General features: G+C 44.9%; 1 protein-coding gene across 7 annotated transcripts in view; it reads right to left on the bottom strand.

Moving 5' to 3' along the window:
* meis2a (Meis homeobox 2a) overlaps window positions 1-16,630 on the bottom strand; it is an 81,658-nt gene that overhangs the window by 47,359 nt on the left and 17,669 nt on the right. For 6 of the 7 annotated variants that reach the window (XM_069707179.1, XM_069707180.1, XM_069707174.1 and 3 more), the window contains exon 8: window positions 926-1,071. In XM_069707179.1, the coding sequence (XP_069563280.1) occupies window positions 926-1,071 (146 nt within the window). The remainder of the gene's footprint in view (window positions 1-925; window positions 1,072-16,630) is intronic. The other variant, XM_069707175.1, reaches the window with a different exon arrangement.

Below are 16,630 nucleotides of genomic sequence, written 5' to 3'. Positions count from 1 at the left end.
CAGCCTGATGTTCTGATAATGTCCCGACATTAGCAAGGGTGAGGGGACATGTGGACCAGCGCCTTTTACTAGGACATACACAGATAGGCAGGAAACTAGACTGACACACAGAGAACAGCTGAGCAGAGAGTATTTCATCATTTTACTAAATATGTTTGAATTACTGTGGCATTTTAATATTTAATCGAAGTCGTGTAGCATCTTTGTGTTTAGTGGAGTGAAGGATCCAGTGTCAGAATTGTCTGACTGAAACAAACAAACAATTTCCCCTCAGCTAGAGAGGAGAAATAAATTAGTATGTGCCATCTCAACCTTACACACAAGCTAGAATACCACCAGGTCAATTGGATATTAAAATGTGAAGCTGATCAAGACATGAATAGATTAAGTCTCCACTCACCCCAAATGGGGGGGGGGGGGACTGCATATTGAAAGACATGACATATAGCTGCAGACCTACAATCTGAACTCTAAATCTTTCCACACCTTTTTTACACTTCCAATCATTCCCCGGTAACTACCACTCTGTCTCTTAATCTGCTGACAGACCTCCTTCTTCGGGCAAGACAAACAGTGCATCTCATACCGGAGTAAATGTCATGGACTGTCGGGCCATTTCGCTCTTACTCAGAGTGTGCTGAGCAGAGCAAACAGTCCAGACTGATTAGATTGACCTGGTCACTGTGTCCCTCTGACAGGTGGCTGACAGGTGAGCATCTCAATGCTGCCGTCACTCACTCACTCCCTGCCTACCTCAGTAACTCCTGTCACAGGTGTGTGTGTGTGTGTGTGTGTGTGTGTGTGTGTGTGTGTGTGTGTGTGTGTGTGTGTGTGTGTGTGTGTGTGTGTGTGCGTATATTTATTTTGAATGTGTATGGTTGTTTTCATTCAAAGTCTATATTCAAAATGTAATGTCTGTGCTTACCGTGAGATGCTGGAACAGCCACGCCCTCATGATGTTAGTGGCCACCTTCGGGAAAATGCCACGCTTTTTCTGCCTCTTCTTGTCCTTGTCTGGATCGTCGTCATCCCCTGTGCCAGGCGATGCAACGCTGTTGTCTAAGCCATCTCCTGGACGGAAACCAAACCCAGGGTTAAATAACATCCCCGGACCACACCACTGACATAGAAAGTACAACAGACAAAAAAAAAATCCTGGTGTAAAAACTCTCAAAGCTGAAACAGAAGTACAGAGAGTCTGAGTTTAAGGCTCATGAAAGATGGATAAATGGACAAATACCACAGATATCTATTGAGGAATTCATAGCACTGCTCAAAGGCCGAGAGAATCGCTGCAGCAAAGCCAGTGTTGTGTAGACATGATATGGAGGAAGGGGGATTTAGATGGCCTTAGAAGAAGGCCTGTACAGAAAGGATGGGGTTTACACAGAGGCCTTGCCGAGCTTTTCTATACCCCAGAGCATGAGAGAGGGGAATAGGGGTTAATGACTCTAATGTTATGGTTGGACGCTGAAACACTAGGTTCCTCATTCGATTTAGGAGGAGGAGGAGGAGGAAAGGGGAAAAAAAAAAAAATGGACAAGGAGCCTTCAAGTACAGTAGAGGCTTGGACTCGTCATTAATTCAATTAAATTTGCATGCTTGACATAATGTAGAGCATTTTTTTTTTCATCTTTTGAAGAGAGCCAAAGGGGACAGGAGGAAGTTATGCAGATGTGTACAGTAACACGCAGACATTTGTGAATTCACGACATCCAGTTGAGGTGCTCGAGTATTAAAGTAGATATGTGATTTGGGGTGTTTCATTGTTACACTCCAGTGCACATAATGGACTCGTCCTCTGCTTCCCCCACCCCACCCCACCCCAAACCCTGAACCCTCCCCTCCACTCCACACACCCCCATTCCGCCACAAGATTAGCATGACAGGCCAGCGGCGGCTTTGCCTGCATTAATGTCCATCAGTGTTTGATTTCATGAGGAAAACACGCGCACACACCCCGGCACGATTTCTCTTTTAAATCGAAGTTTCCATCTTTGTCCCTTGCCTTTTTCTTGTTCCTCTTCCCCGGCATTAATTGTGCATTAGCAAAAATGATTTACTTTTAACAGTCATAGTTATTTTTTCTTGCCCACGGGCACAAATGCCTTGAAAGCCTTCCTTGAGGGCATCTAAATTATGTATCTGAAAAACTCCTCCACTACGGAAGAGAAGGACCCTGACATTTTGAAAATTCAGACTCGCATGTCCTCCTGTTTTTGGGGAGGCATCAATCACAACCACCTATACAAGCCTTAATCTCGCATAAATATTTGAACTAATAACATTAAAAAGGGGGAAAGAAAAAGGATCCGACTGGTGGTGTAATCAAATGCAAAATAAATGAAGAATACAAGGACAGCAGGGGCTTGCACTCTAACTACTTTCTCCCACTTTCTTCTTTTCCAGATCCTTTTTTCTCCCCCTTGTTTTTCCCTCTCTTTTTCTTCTGTGTCGTTCTTTTTTGTCTATGCACAGTGTTTTCCTTCCACATCATTAGCGCAAAGCCACACGAAAGAGGAAAACAGAGAAGTGCCGACTTTGCGCTCCCTGTGGGAAGTTAAAGAAGCAACAGCCCTTGTGAAGGACATACGGGGAACAGGGACACAGACTAGGGGTGTTGTAATTGTAGAATGGGCATTCATTAGTGACAAATGCCATAAATCCCAGGCTAAGTACAAATCCTTGTTCAGGAAAGCCTAAAACAATAAACTTTGGTCTGGCCATAGCCCTACCCTGACTGTGAGGGGCTTCCTGAGAAATGTGACCCAGACGGAAGCTAAGTCTAACTCCCCCAGTTTGCTTCCAAACTTCAATCAAAACACAACTAGTGAGCTGTGAATTTTAACCACCCCCCTTTTGTTTCTCTGCTTTTGAGCTCCACTGAATAATGTTGATACACAGTTTGGTGTTTGTTTGTATGCCACTAGGTTTTGTGTTGATTTTCGAGCTAGTCTCCAAATCCCTCTCCTGCTGTGAGCAGTCAGGCTCATCCAATAGAACCACACAGTGGCCAAAAGGCTGGCAGATTAATTTTATTGACGTTTCCATTTTCACTGCAATGCGATAGCCTTCCCCCCTGGCCAGGGCCAGAGCGACCCTTGCGTATTTACAGACTGACCTGTCACTTCATTACCCAGCATGCTCGCTGCCTCCTGCCCTAGCCTGCAAGGATGAAACCGGACTCCAGCGCGTCTCAGGTCCTCTCTCCCTCTCTTACATGCACATGGATACTGACATGTATCCACAGATCAGACGTGTGGCCTTCAAGCATTCATTCCGTGTACAGTTGTTTTATATATATATGCATATTCTAAATAGAGAATGAAGAAAATCAAGTGTGGACAGAACATGAAAAGAATGAAAGAAACAAAGAAAGAAGAGGAACAAGAAGAAGCAAGAGCAATAAAGGAGTAGAAATAGAATAAAGAAGATCCAACTTGCACAACCTCATTACATCTAAAGGAGAGCTGGTGCTTTGCATCCACCCCCACTCCTTTCTTATGAGCGAGAGAAGGAACGCTGCAGGGCAAATTGTCCCAAACGCTAATGGCTTCTGACTGTTCCCTGGCAACTCTGCCATTCTAACCTGTGTGGATGTGCACTCTCCAAAAAAAAAAAAAAAAATCGGGGAAGGCGGAAAAAAAAAAAGAAGAAAAAGTGCAGGGCAGAGCAGGGGGAAGCGTCCCATCATCTGGCCATGTGACACAGATGGGGGTTGGCTATTAGGAGGCAGTCGAAAGGCCTAAGGGAGCCGAGGTGCTGGAGTGTAGCCCCAGGCACTTTTGGAAAAGCAGCGCCCTTGGAGACGGAAAAAAGACAGCCCCCTCGTCCCCCACCCCCCTCTCTCTCCCACTCTCTTTCTGTCTTCCCTCAACCTTTTCCTCCGCTCTCCTTCTCCCTCACTCGCTCTATCAAGATCTTGACTTAAAGTGCTCACAATGAAAGTTTCTGCACGCATTTTCATACGCATGGAAACAGAGAAGGTGTAATCAGGCAAGATGGAAGACAATGACCGCACGCAATGAGGGTGAGAGAGAGTGAGCACACTGGCAAACAAACAAGCACCAAGTCCAAGAGCACATTACGCTCCCATACATTCCCTCTCTCATCACCAGTGGGTGGTTATTAAAAATGCATTCAGATATATCTCCTTGTGAGTAAATTGGTCTCAGGGCTGAGCTCATTAACGGGTTGGGATAGGACTGTAAACACATTGCAACTCTGCTTATCTAATGTCGGCACACTCAGGGTCGCTTCAGGATTTCTTGCACAAAAAAAAAAGTGTTTAGTACAAAGTGTCCTACAGTCTCTTCTGAGAGTACGTGCAACTTTTAGGGGAGTCTTAATGACTCCAGAGCTCATGCTTCATGTCTTCGAGGTACCCTTCCCCTAAGGGAGCCACTAAAGATATAGTCAGCCCTGGAAGTATTATGGATATGACCATGAGTAACACATAGTGCAGCTATAAGTACAACAATACTGTCCTCCCTACTGTTGCGCTACCATTCTCATATACTCGTGCATGAATAAATAATGACTTGTCAATAGCTGGAAAACACATTCAAACCCAGTCATGGTTAGTTATCAAATAACACTCCAGATTGGTCCCCATACCATTAATACACATACTGAAGAGCCTCTAGACAAGCTTTAGATGTTGTGTGTGTATTATTCTAAAGGCTGTGCAGAGATTTTGCACTGGGAGGCCCCGGCGTTTGTTTCAGGGTAATGAAGCAAGAGTGTAGAAGCAGTGGCTTATGGAAGCTGTGGTTAAAGTGACTAATTACAACGGACCCCCCACGCCCCCCTGTCAGCCCAAACTAGTCAGGCATGTTCACCCAAGCTCACCCAAATAAGGAGAAGAGAAAAAAAAAAACATGAGGAGAGTTCGCAGGAAAGAGGAGTAGATGGAGAACAGAGGATCAGAGCTTTGCTTCTTTGGCCTTCTCTACCTTAGCACACCACTGTGACCGGCCCCTCCACCTCTCCCTCCAACACCCTCCTATTACACCACCTCTCTCCCTGCAGGCTTGGCCGCAGAGAATGAAGAGAAAAGAAGAGAGGGGGGGGGGGATTTAGAGCCTCCCTTTTCCCTCTTTTTCTCCTCAACTTTTCAGCCAACATAAGCGGCGTTTAGCACATTCAGTCCCCCAAATGGCAGCGAATGAGAGAAGCAGTGGGGGCTCCTCTTTTGTCCGTCTGGTTACCCCTTTTATTTACTCTGGATTTACGAAGGGGTCTTTGCCGGCTCTGGGACCACATGCTCTTGACACACACACACACACACACACACACACACACACACACACAAAATCTCTCTCAAATACACACACACACACACACACAAACACGTTGAGGCTCTATTCACACTAGTAGAACGGCGAACCCTCTGTTGCTCTGTGCCGACTGGGGATTACAGGTCTTCTTGCTATAACCACATGCTAGCAATATGCTTCGCACTCGCGTAACATACAACATAGACAAGTGCTAACGAGTAGAACATAATCCCCTTTAATGATAAAACACACACTCAGGCATCCAATTTCTAACAGTAAGTAAGCCATGCGTGTGTTTGTGTGTCTTTGTGTGACCACACACCATATGGTTTACTGCGCTCATTCAGATCCATACAGTAGATGAGGGCTCTAAACGGAACTGTTTTAGTGTGGCTGCTGCACCACTGCAGCCAGTGTTTTACGCTGATTATTTCCTGATCTGTGCTTAAACAAGCAGCAGCCCCTTGCACTGGACCATAAAACAACAGCTTAGTAAACAGCAAGCATGCTGACAAATTGGTAGCGCTCGGGCCGGAGTCATTAACAGCCTTAAAACCTGTCAGAGCAATTACAACAAACTCTCTCCTTCTGCAAGTCTCCCTGCCAAACTCAGATGTCACTACCCGCCTCCTCTTTACCACCCCCTTAACTACCAGGACACTGGCTAAAGGTGAATGAGGAAACGCTACCGGGTTTGTTTTTTTTCCCCTCTCTCCTCAAACAGCCATGACACCTCGTAGAAACGAGGACAAACCTCCATCTCAAACACAGCTGTATCTGCATCCTAGGGGCTACAACCGAGCGGTTCCTTTTGCATGAGAAATAATGTGTAGTTGTCTCCCCCCAAAAACACATCATTAAGTGTTCCCTTAAATGAAGTGGAATAAGAGCTTCTAATTAGATGGGTTTTTTTCTATATTGGGGAAGCGAGGCAGTCAGGCAGTAAGAAAGGCATGGAGGGAAGGAAGGAAGGAGGTGGGTGCAGGGGGGGGGTGCAGTTGCTCAACAACTCCTGTACCTCTTCTCCTCCCTCCCTTCTCCGCCCCTTCTCTAAGCCCTCTAACCCTGCCATCAGGCAGATATCTCTCTGTCATCCCTGGAATGCTGCAGATAACTATCGCCTCTCCACCGACACAAGGCCTCTCTCCTCTCACAGGCACGCCCGCCGCTGACCCCACCGCGCACATCCCTACCACAGAGGGCGAGCTTGAAGTGGAGGGAACAGAGAGAAAGAGAGGGGAGGGGTGAGTGTGTAGGGTTGGAGGTAAAACTTGTTTTTAACAGCCAGTTAGACTATTTTACCTTTTAACCCAAAATATGGGCTGGAGCAAAGCCACCCTCCCCTTTCAGCTTCTCCCCTGGAGCCAAAGAAGAGTAGTTCGTCCAGCAGCAAGAGGGAGGGAAGGGGGGCGAGCTGCCTGGTTACTGCCTTTTCTCCAGAGTCACTGCCAACACCTCTCTTGATCTTTTCATAAGATCATAATCTGCCAAGAACCTAAAATGCTTGTGCGTTTAACCTGCTTCCTGCAACCAACAATTACATGATAAATCAGGACTTTGAGGTTCACACAATGATTCACGTTGATTGGTTAAGGAATCTTGATGCTTTTTCTAATAAGTTCCTCCAGTTCTGTACATATACACGTGTGGATATAAACACACAGAAAAGTGCTGCTTCTACACAGATGTGGATTCCATATAAAAGACTGCATGTCAGCTGCGACAAGGCTCTGCCATCAAAAGGGGGCTTTATTTGAGGAGGGGGAGAAAAAAAGATCCAAAGAAAAGAGATGGAATAAAGATGTATAAAAGAAAGGAGGCAGGCTGTTGCAGATGTCAGGACCCAATTTGCATGAATGGCAAAGGGCTAAATTGCAGGGGATGGGGGAGCTACCCTCCACCCGCTTTTTTTTTTTTTTTTTTTTTTTTTTTTGAGGGGGGGGGGAGACTAAAAGGGAGTTGTGATGCCCATGACTGCCCCTCACTCAGCAGACAGGGATCAGTGGCTAATGAAGGGCTTTGGGTCTCCACCAGACATTTCACACTCTCTGCCTCCCTGACAACTCCACCCTGCTCCCCCTGTACTATGGCACTGCACAAGAAACAGACACTGCCCTTCCCTTACATTCAGAATCGAATGGGGGCTAATTGGTCTCGCAGGTAATCTCGGTTCATCACTTGTTCCGTCATAAACATATTTGCAAACCTGCCAATGTAGCAGTCCAAAACCTTGTTTCTGTCGACCCCGACTTCATCCGACGTTTTATTTTTTTCCTTTATATGGCACAATGGAGCTATTCTTATTGGTTAAAACTGAATATATCGACACTCCTCACTCTATAATTTATAATTGTTTCCATAGAAAAACAAGGCATGGGTGCACCTGGAGAAGCATACCTAAATCCTAAGGCTTGATGCTGCATTAAATATTAAAGAACAGGTATTTCCCAAAAGTAATTGGGGCTATGTTGAATTGAAACAAGCGTGATCATTAGTAAAACAAGCTGCTTCCGTACTTTGCAGCATGCTTCCTAAAAATTACCAAGGTGCTCTACTTTGGAATGATAATGTTGCGAAAGCGGGGGATAAAGAGAGGAGACAGAGCTAAAGCAAACAAAGAGATGGAGACCACCATCATATGGATCAATTTGCTAGAGAAGAAATGGCTTTATAATCCCCATTAGGGACTATTGTATATCAAAGTGTTCTACCTAAACCACCAGAAATAGCATGTGAATGCTGGTTGCCAGTTTGAACTGAGTATGGTTTGGTGAATCAAAGCAGCCAACACTTTTGGAGGCAATGTATGATAACAGCGTAAACAGGGATTCTCTACCCTCAATTACAATTAAAAACCAAACAAACAAACGCACAGTTTTTTTTACAGAACGAGGAGGACAACTTGGATTTATTGCAGACATCTTTGCCACACCTGATGGACAGTGGCATCAAAGAGTTTAGCAGAGATGGTGATTTTTTTTTTTACATGGAGCTGGGAGGGGTTGTAGAGTAAATGAATTAAAAGGTTTATAAATCAACAAGTCAACCATCAGATTGTAGCCTCTGCTCAGCAGCCCTCTCATCAGCCAAATGCCATGAAGTTTTTTTTTTTCCCTCCTCGCTCTCTTTTTTTTTTTTTTCACACAAATGTCCTGGAGGCAGGGAACAAAGCGAGCAGAACTGATTACTGCACTGTTGCTCCGCTCCGCCAGTCTAAACTCTGTTTGGCTTCCTAATGAGCTCACTAAAAACCCAATTCATCACCCATAACCCCTTCTCAACCTGCCTTGAAATCCCCCATTATGGGGAGTCAAGGACAGTCCGTTTACAGGCCTTGAGCCGGGGTCAAGGGCTGCGAGCGGTGGACGGATGTGGCCGTGACAACAGTGTGGCCAAGGTTATTTTGACACAAGGGATACTTTCAGTGTCTCGTCTGCCCCCCCCCCCTCCCGTACAGAAATGTGGTCCCCATATGCCATTAATTTCATTCCTGCTAATCTTCTCCTCTCCTGATTGTCACCCTCCATTGATTTTACACAGCTAAAAAAATATATTTGTATTTACTACTTTAACATAGTGTTTTTTATTTTTTTATTTTTAAAGTCTTACACCAACCTCCCCCCGGCTCTTATGCCCCCCTATTTTGCAATACCAGCGGTGTCCCAGTCTGAGCGGAGGAATGTCCGGCTCGATGGCTGCAGCAGCGGGAATGTCCTGTTCTAGTCAGCTTTCGCACCAGAGATTTCAAGTTTAATACCCTTTCGTCCCATCCCTGCAAAGACAGGAATTTGGTGGGAAGGGAATTTAGTGGGGTGATGGGTAGGGGGGTTTAAAAAGAGTGGGATACAGTTGGTCTATTAAGATTGGGGCAAAGGGTGGGAAGTGTGGAGAATGTTGTAGGTATATGACAAACCAGCTGAGAAATGGGATAAAGAAGAAAGTGTGTTGGTCGGAGGGAGGGGTCAGAAACGGAGAGGTGGAGGAGGAGGACAGCAGAGGGTCGGGGTAAACTCCCACAGTTCCTCATTACATGGAGCTGAAATGATCCTCCTGACACCTGAGCTGTAAGCTAGAGATTACAGAATTGATGAATCCTTGGTTTAAAATGCAGCTGTTTTATTCTGCTTTAGTAATTAATTCTTTTTCCGATAGTGTATTGATTAAGCGTAGCCCCTGATAAAGTTCAAACTGAGAGATCCCTCCAGGGCTTTGGGTTGGCCTGCTCTAGAGAGTCAATGAAAACTTCCTCCCTTCACCTGCATCTCTCTCGCTCTCTCCCCGTCAGTGCAGTTTACCCTCATAAATTAGTCAGATCTAAGAGGATCTTGCTTAGTTGATACTTGCTTTGTCTGCCCTCTTGCTGATATATTTCCCAGTTCATTTTTTCATCGAATCAAACCAAAACAAATTCAGATGCCCTTATTGCCAAGTCCAAAAAACAAAACTCACCAAAACATGAATTTGAGGAGTTTTGTTCTCCTTACTGAGTTACTACATGTGCTCATGGATGCAACTTTTTCACCTAGCTGCTTCACTTCACCCTCCTCCCTCACTCTCATTCTCACCCTAACAGAGAATCATGGCATACAGAATGAGAGCGTCTCTTTTCACAAAACTACTCTTTCATTCTTTTTATCACTGCATTTTTCCATACAGCTGCGAGTGAGAGTCTGATCAACAGAGGGTAGAGTGGGTCTCTCCGGGGAGCCAACTAGCAGAGAAATCAGATACAGCTTTACAAGAGAGTCAGCCGCTCATGTCTTGTCAAGACCCCTCACCTACCGGCTCCTTTACAAGTCAATAACCAGGGCCCAGTGTCCTCCACCGGGCCCTGGCACACATTCACCTCTTCCTATAGGAAGCAGGGGGAGCTATGTGTTGGATCCATGGTAAAATCCAACATTATTTTATATTCAATTATAGAAATTATGTTAGATTTCCGCTATGAAAATCCTTCAAAGACATAAATATATTTTCACCATGCTAGCTGTGGTGGGACACTACGTTTGTCCCCAATATCCAATATGGACTCTTCTGACATCCCTGTAATGCATAGTGACAAATAATTGGTGACCCCATGAAGACAGAAGAGACAGTTAAAAGCCCTTTTCAATATTAGAAACTAATGAAAGAGTGAATGAATTATGAAGGGAGAGCGGAAAAATATAATTAGAAGGGGGAAGTAGTGCTTAATACATTTACTTGAGACTATTTCCTTTCGTTAATGGGACTGCAGCATGCAGAGATAGGGGTTTTGATGAGGCTGGTATTGACTGTCCACCCTGCTCCTTAAGGTAAATCCAGCAGGTCATTTCATTAAGACCCAATTCCATGGCACTAATTTTGATTTTAGGGGCTTGACAGCTGTTGGCGGTGGAAATTGCTATGGCAGGATCAGCGAGAGAGAAGCCTATTACTGCTGTGAAAAATACAAATTGCAAAGCCTCGGTTCAAATTACTGCCACTCTGCCTTGCTGACCCACCAAAAGTCGTATTTCATGACGCTCATAGACGTTACCTTTTGATTAGCTGCATGACAAGAGGGAGTACGAAGAAATGACAATCTACAGTATTTTGGAATAATACGAATTATTGAGAATGTACTGTACCTACATACATACTGTACCTAGAGCCAGTAATGTGAGTGACCAAAGAATTAATACAAAAAAAGTTATGTGGTGCAATAAAGCTATACATTGTGCTGCTGCTCTATTGCACTGTATTAGATTCAAGCGTTTTCCTGATGTTTTGATATGACGGAATCAAAATATTAGAAAGACCTTCATATATAGTGCATCTGAATTATTGATACAAACATCACCAACGACTTGAATAAACAAGTTTCTACCACGCTGATTGTTGATTCAACAGTCTCACAAAGGTAGGGTTGTATTACAATACACATTTTCAGTGGTTTCTCTTTTCCTGGGAAGTTAGTGCAGTTTTTTTCTTTGTTTTCTAAATGAGACATTACTGTTGGTCTGGCAGTGAGATGGACCTGACTCGCAGTGGAAGCTCTTAATCGCCCTGCCTTGCAAGTTAATATGCAGCATTAAAGTTCCAGAATGAAGAAGAAAAAAAAAAAAAAGCTCTTCTTCTGATGCTATTAATTAGCAGTGCTCTATAGCTCTCAGCTTTTTGAAGCTCTCCATCTCCTTTTGTTTCACCCTCTCTTTTCTTTCTTTTTTTTTGTGCGGCCTTCCCTATTGACTTTTCAATTTTCCCCTCACATCCACCCCCTGCACTAGCAGTAGCACCATTGCTTCTGCAGTGCTAACCCAGCCCAACAATACCCCCAAGCCCACTCTCCGAGACGCTGGCTGGGGAGCCCTGAGAGCTGGGCCAGCCCTACAGCTCCCACCAGCCCACCACTCACTCCCCACGAGACCAAAATCAAAGAGAGAGGCCCTTAAAATATAACCATGGGTATAATGAGGGTGCTCCAAAGAACAATAAGCATATACACCAAAGGAGAAAGGAGAGTAGGAGTACAAAAGAAAGAGAGAGAAAACTATAGGAATGTTGGCCAGAATGTGTTCTCGAGAAGTGAACAACAGAGAGTGGATGAGAAAAAAAAAAAAAACACAGAATGATACTGTGCTGTGGGAGAGAGGGCAAAGGGCCACAGCCAGTGGTGATGGTAGCCTGGGCCACGCATCTATCCAACCACGTATCTGAACCCGAAACAACAAGGGGGTCTGCCGCATGCCTCTGGAGCCGAAGGGAGCCAAAGGGAGCACGACTAATTTCTCCACAACAATAGGCCTGGATGAGCGCCCATACAATGGCAGGTGCTTTGAATAGCAGCAGGGCCCTTGCAGCAGGGATCTTCTCCTCTCTCACTCCGAGGGCTTGGGCTCTGGCTTGTGTAACCTTTCATTTTCAACCAGGCTTCCTTTTGACTCATAAAGGATGAAAATGATCTCATGGGGGGCCAAAGGAGTAAGAGACAGCCAGGCCTGTGAGGCACGATTCAGACCAAGTCCGTCTGTGTTTTCTGTTACATGCTATGTGCCTCTTATTTCTTTCTCTCCCATCTTTTTTCTCTGTCTCCATTCCTTTTATAATTGCTCTTTTCTTTCCTTCACATTCTCTCTCCCTCTATTTACATTCATTTCCTCCTCATTTGTTTGCTTGCCTTAATATAAATCCACATTTTTTTTTCCTACCTCATTCTCCTTGTTTTTTTTTTTTTCATTGACTGTTTGTCTGTTGTGTTGTTATTTTCTGCAGTGGTTGTGTTTGTTGTGCTGCTGCTGCTGCTGCTGGCCGTCCTGTAGGCCATGATGCAGTGGAAAAGGCAGTTTTCCCCCCACCTTAAGAGCATTCTTTCCGGGGTCACAAGGTCAGGCTTCACAGATGTCTCCTGCAGACACTCAGTTGTCTAAGGACTGCATCCCTGGGAGTAAGCATTGGTACTAAACAATGCAGCTTTCCCCCTCACTTTGGAAAATGTTAAATGTTTTTTTTTCTTCTCTTTTTTGTCTTGCTTTTTTCCTACCTTTCTGTTTTCATTGTTTTATGTTTGAATGAAGCAACAGAATGAGTGCAATCTTTTCCGAGGTGGAGGGCTTTGTGCTGAGATAATAAAAGAAAGCACTGGTTATCACAAGATAGTGGTGTTTTCTTGCTGCTTTCATTCCTTTAAAAACTCCCCATCTCCCTAAGTTTCCTCCAATTGTTCTAATGGGGCCTTAGTCATCCTTTCCTGATGGTAGAGGGAAAGATGCTTTTAAAGTTCTTTTTCTTCTCTGTGTGTTGCCAGGAGAAAAAAATGAAAACATGTAGTAACTGTCCTGAAACCCACACTGAGAGACAGATACAAAAAACCCTTGAGTAAGCAGGGTTGAAGCCAAACAAAGAGCGACCCTAAATGAACAGAAAGACAATATTTGAACTAGAACATCTCTGTGTAGCCTCAATCTCAGTGAAAATTATAGAGAAGAGAATTCCTGAGCCGAACAGCTTTCATTAAAGGAAAATCAGCTTCTGCTTTTTTTGGGGGGCGGAGCGTGACACTGGTAAAAGAGAAGAGATTGCACCATTTAACATGCAAGTTCTGCCTCAGAACATGGAAAAGTGTGTAATTGGAACAACATTTTATAAAATCCAGGCACTGAGCTATCCTTGAATATCTTACTCCTTTTCATCTCGCTTTCCCTTGTTCCTTTTTCTTTTCCTTCGTTTGATATGGTGCTCTTGCTTCCCCCTCCAAACATCTCTTCTGTATTCTGCAAATTGATAACCCTCTAAATGAATTATGGTAAATGCATAATGAAGGTTTTCTGCAGCTTCAGCCCTGCAGCCAGCCAGGATGGAGCATCTCGTTTGGCATGTTTGATTCGTTTTGTTGCGCATTTAGCCCCAGTGTTCCTTCAGAGTGTTCACTGCTTGGGGCATGTAAATAAGAAATTATCCTTGCTGACTAACATGGCTAATACCTCCTCTGGGGTAATCAAAAATTATTAGACGCTTGCTTCCAATAAACATTAGGGCTCATGGCACTAACCACTGTCAAATCGCTCACCTCCGCCTGCTCCCCAATAGCCATAAAATGGGTGAACAAAAGTGATCAGGTGTGGAAAAAGCACCCTGGCTAGGTGGAAACTGAGAGACCGCGGGACTGCTATTATGCCTAAAAAAGCAGCCTTTGGCTTTAAGAGTCATTAAAGCATGTACTAGAGTGGGAATCAGACTAGAAAATGAGCTTATCTTGCATAATGCCCTCAAAAGCTTTGCATAAACGTGAAAGATGTGCGCGTGAAAATCAGCAGCAGAGAGGAAGAACTCGGATTGTAACACACTTCCTTTATCATCCACCCACTCTCTTGGACGGTGGCAGCATGGTTAAAGCACTACCTGTAGGGTATAGCTGCTTTGCTCAGTTCCAAATATGCTTCAGTGTGTAAACCCCGGTTTACACAAGAGAAAAACCACACAGCAAGTGAACAAGCTACAGCTAGCCTGGCTGGCTAAGCCACTCCACTCCACCGCCTTGCTGTCTTTTGGAGGGACCTGTGCTATGATGTGGAGTTGGACATTAGGGGGAGGAGAATTGGGAGGGTGGGGGTGGTGGAAGAGATTAAAGAGCCAAGGGAGGCAGAAGAAAGAAAAGAAAGTAAAAGAGTACAAGGCCCATTGGTCAAACACAAAGGGGAAGAGAGGGAAAGGACATTTGGAGTCAGGGTTAAACTCCAAATAAGCACACCTTAAACTCTGTGTGTAAGCTGGCAGTCAGGGTTTTTTGGAGCTTCTCTGCAGGTGTGCCTTTGACAGACTTGGCCTCCGTAACCTCTCTCTGATCTAGAGGGGGCCTGGGATCGGACACAGAAACCGCTGTCTCTGCCTCCCATTATATGCTTATTACACACACACACACACACACACACACACACACACACACACACACACACACACACACACACACACACACACACACACACACACACACACACACACACACACACACACACACATGCTTACATTCTCCATAAACACACACACCAACACACCCACCGGCAGGGACGACGGAAAACAAAACTGGTGAGGACGAGAGCAATTGGATTATCACCTCTTAAGGGTGACTTCTTGGCTGACCCCCTTCAGGCTACCCAGCTGAAACAAGACAGAAGATTTCCTGGGAAAACACTCTCTCCCTTCAAAGAACCGAAGCACTGTCATCCTTGTGAAAATGCAGCAGCAGCAGCATTAATGGACGTGGAAATGCCCTTTGGGGCATGCGCTCAAATCCCTTTTAGCCATATTACATCAGACCCCTGTGCACTCCTCATCATCACCACATGCACTGGTGTAATCAGCAATGGAACATGGGTGTGTAAACCCACTGTATAATGAACTCATACAACAGCACTGCATTCTGTCTTTGTTTTGGCCAAAGCCAAAAAAGAGAAGTCACTCCCGTCCTTTTATTGTAGTTCATTCCTGATTACTTCCCTGCAACACTGTTTCCTCTGTGCATTCAAACTTCGCTTAGCTCCCTCCCAGATAAACTGGTCTTCATCTACTTCTCAGAAGAAGACAGAAAGAAAGGAAGAAAGGAAGAAAGAAAGAAAGAAAGAAAGAAAGAAAGAAAGAAAGAAAGAAAGAAAGAAAGAAAGAAAGAAAGAAAGAAAGAAAGAAAGAAAGAAAGAAAGAAAGAAAGAAAGAAAGAAAAAAAGCTTCCCCCTTAATGGCAAAACAGACATTCTCCTCAGCTGCTGTCAGAATAATCTAGGTAATTTTTTCCCTATGTTCTCCAAACATTAGTTTGCACATTAGGCTGACCCAGTTAATGTGCCTTTCCTGCTGTGTAGGACCCGGTTCCTGGCCAAGCAAGGCCAGGCTGGGTTGGGACAGGTCGCCCAAGGGGCCTGTTCATGATTATGGACCAGAGGGACCAGGCCCCATCAAAATCTGAGAGGGTGGGAAGGAGACGGTAAGAGGAAGAGTGGGAAAAGCCTGAGCTGCAGTGTGGATGGAGGGGCAGGGGGCGGTGGTGAGGCTGTGGGAAGGCTATGTTACTGGAAGTGGAGCTGACTATATTGGCAGTCATCATCCTTTTACACTACCTGTTTCTGTTGCTGTTTTCAAGCTGCAACACAGGGTCAGAAGAAAGACAGAGAGACCAAAAAAAGGAAGAGAGAGCGGAAGGGAGGAAGGAAAGAGGGGAGCTGAGGGAGCTGATCATTCTCTTTAATCACATTTTGGATGAGGGCCAGGTAGTCTGCTGTACAGAGAGTGAGACGGAAAGGGGTGAGTGAGGAGAGGAGAGACAGTAAGGGAGGGAGGGGGTGGGAGAGAGAAAAGAAGAGAGATGGAGGAACAAATGGGGAAAGAGGGGATGAGCCTGAGAGCAGAGCCCCTTGAAACAGCCTGAAGTGCAGCAGTGCTTAAGCAAGTGTGCACATATGCCCACACGTACTATGTCTACGCTTGTGTGTGTGTGTGTGTGTGTGTGTATACAAGAGAGAGTGACAACCGTTCCCGTAAATGCCCGCGAATGCTGAATCCAGCAAGAATCTGGTGTTAGAGTAGAGGCAGGGAGAGATCCATTTTAAAACTATGTGCATTAACTATACTTTTCCCCATAGATTAAGCACTCCACATGAATAATTTAGCCTCTTTTATGCTAATGGGATCATGAAAGTATCCCCTCTGTACCATGTTTTCTCCCCCTCCGCAGCAACTCTTCTCAGCTTTCAACAATGGCCCTGCCCCTTCCCAACAAACCATCAGACAGATGTACTCCACTGTTTCCATAACAGACACCTGACTAACATGAGACTGACATGTCGTGACAAGGCTAAAGTTGCACACAGAAGCTCATTGGGAAACACTGGAGCATTGTTTTC

Source organism: Brachyistius frenatus, unplaced genomic scaffold (assembly GCF_029030835.1).
Source record: "Brachyistius frenatus isolate BFR_SWC_R1_liver_20210118 unplaced genomic scaffold, ASM2903083v1 Contig_67, whole genome shotgun sequence".
NCBI lineage: Eukaryota > Metazoa > Chordata > Actinopteri > Embiotocidae > Brachyistius > Brachyistius frenatus.
Note: the sequence above shows the minus strand (reverse complement) of the source record. Positions and strands in the feature narration are given on the sequence as shown.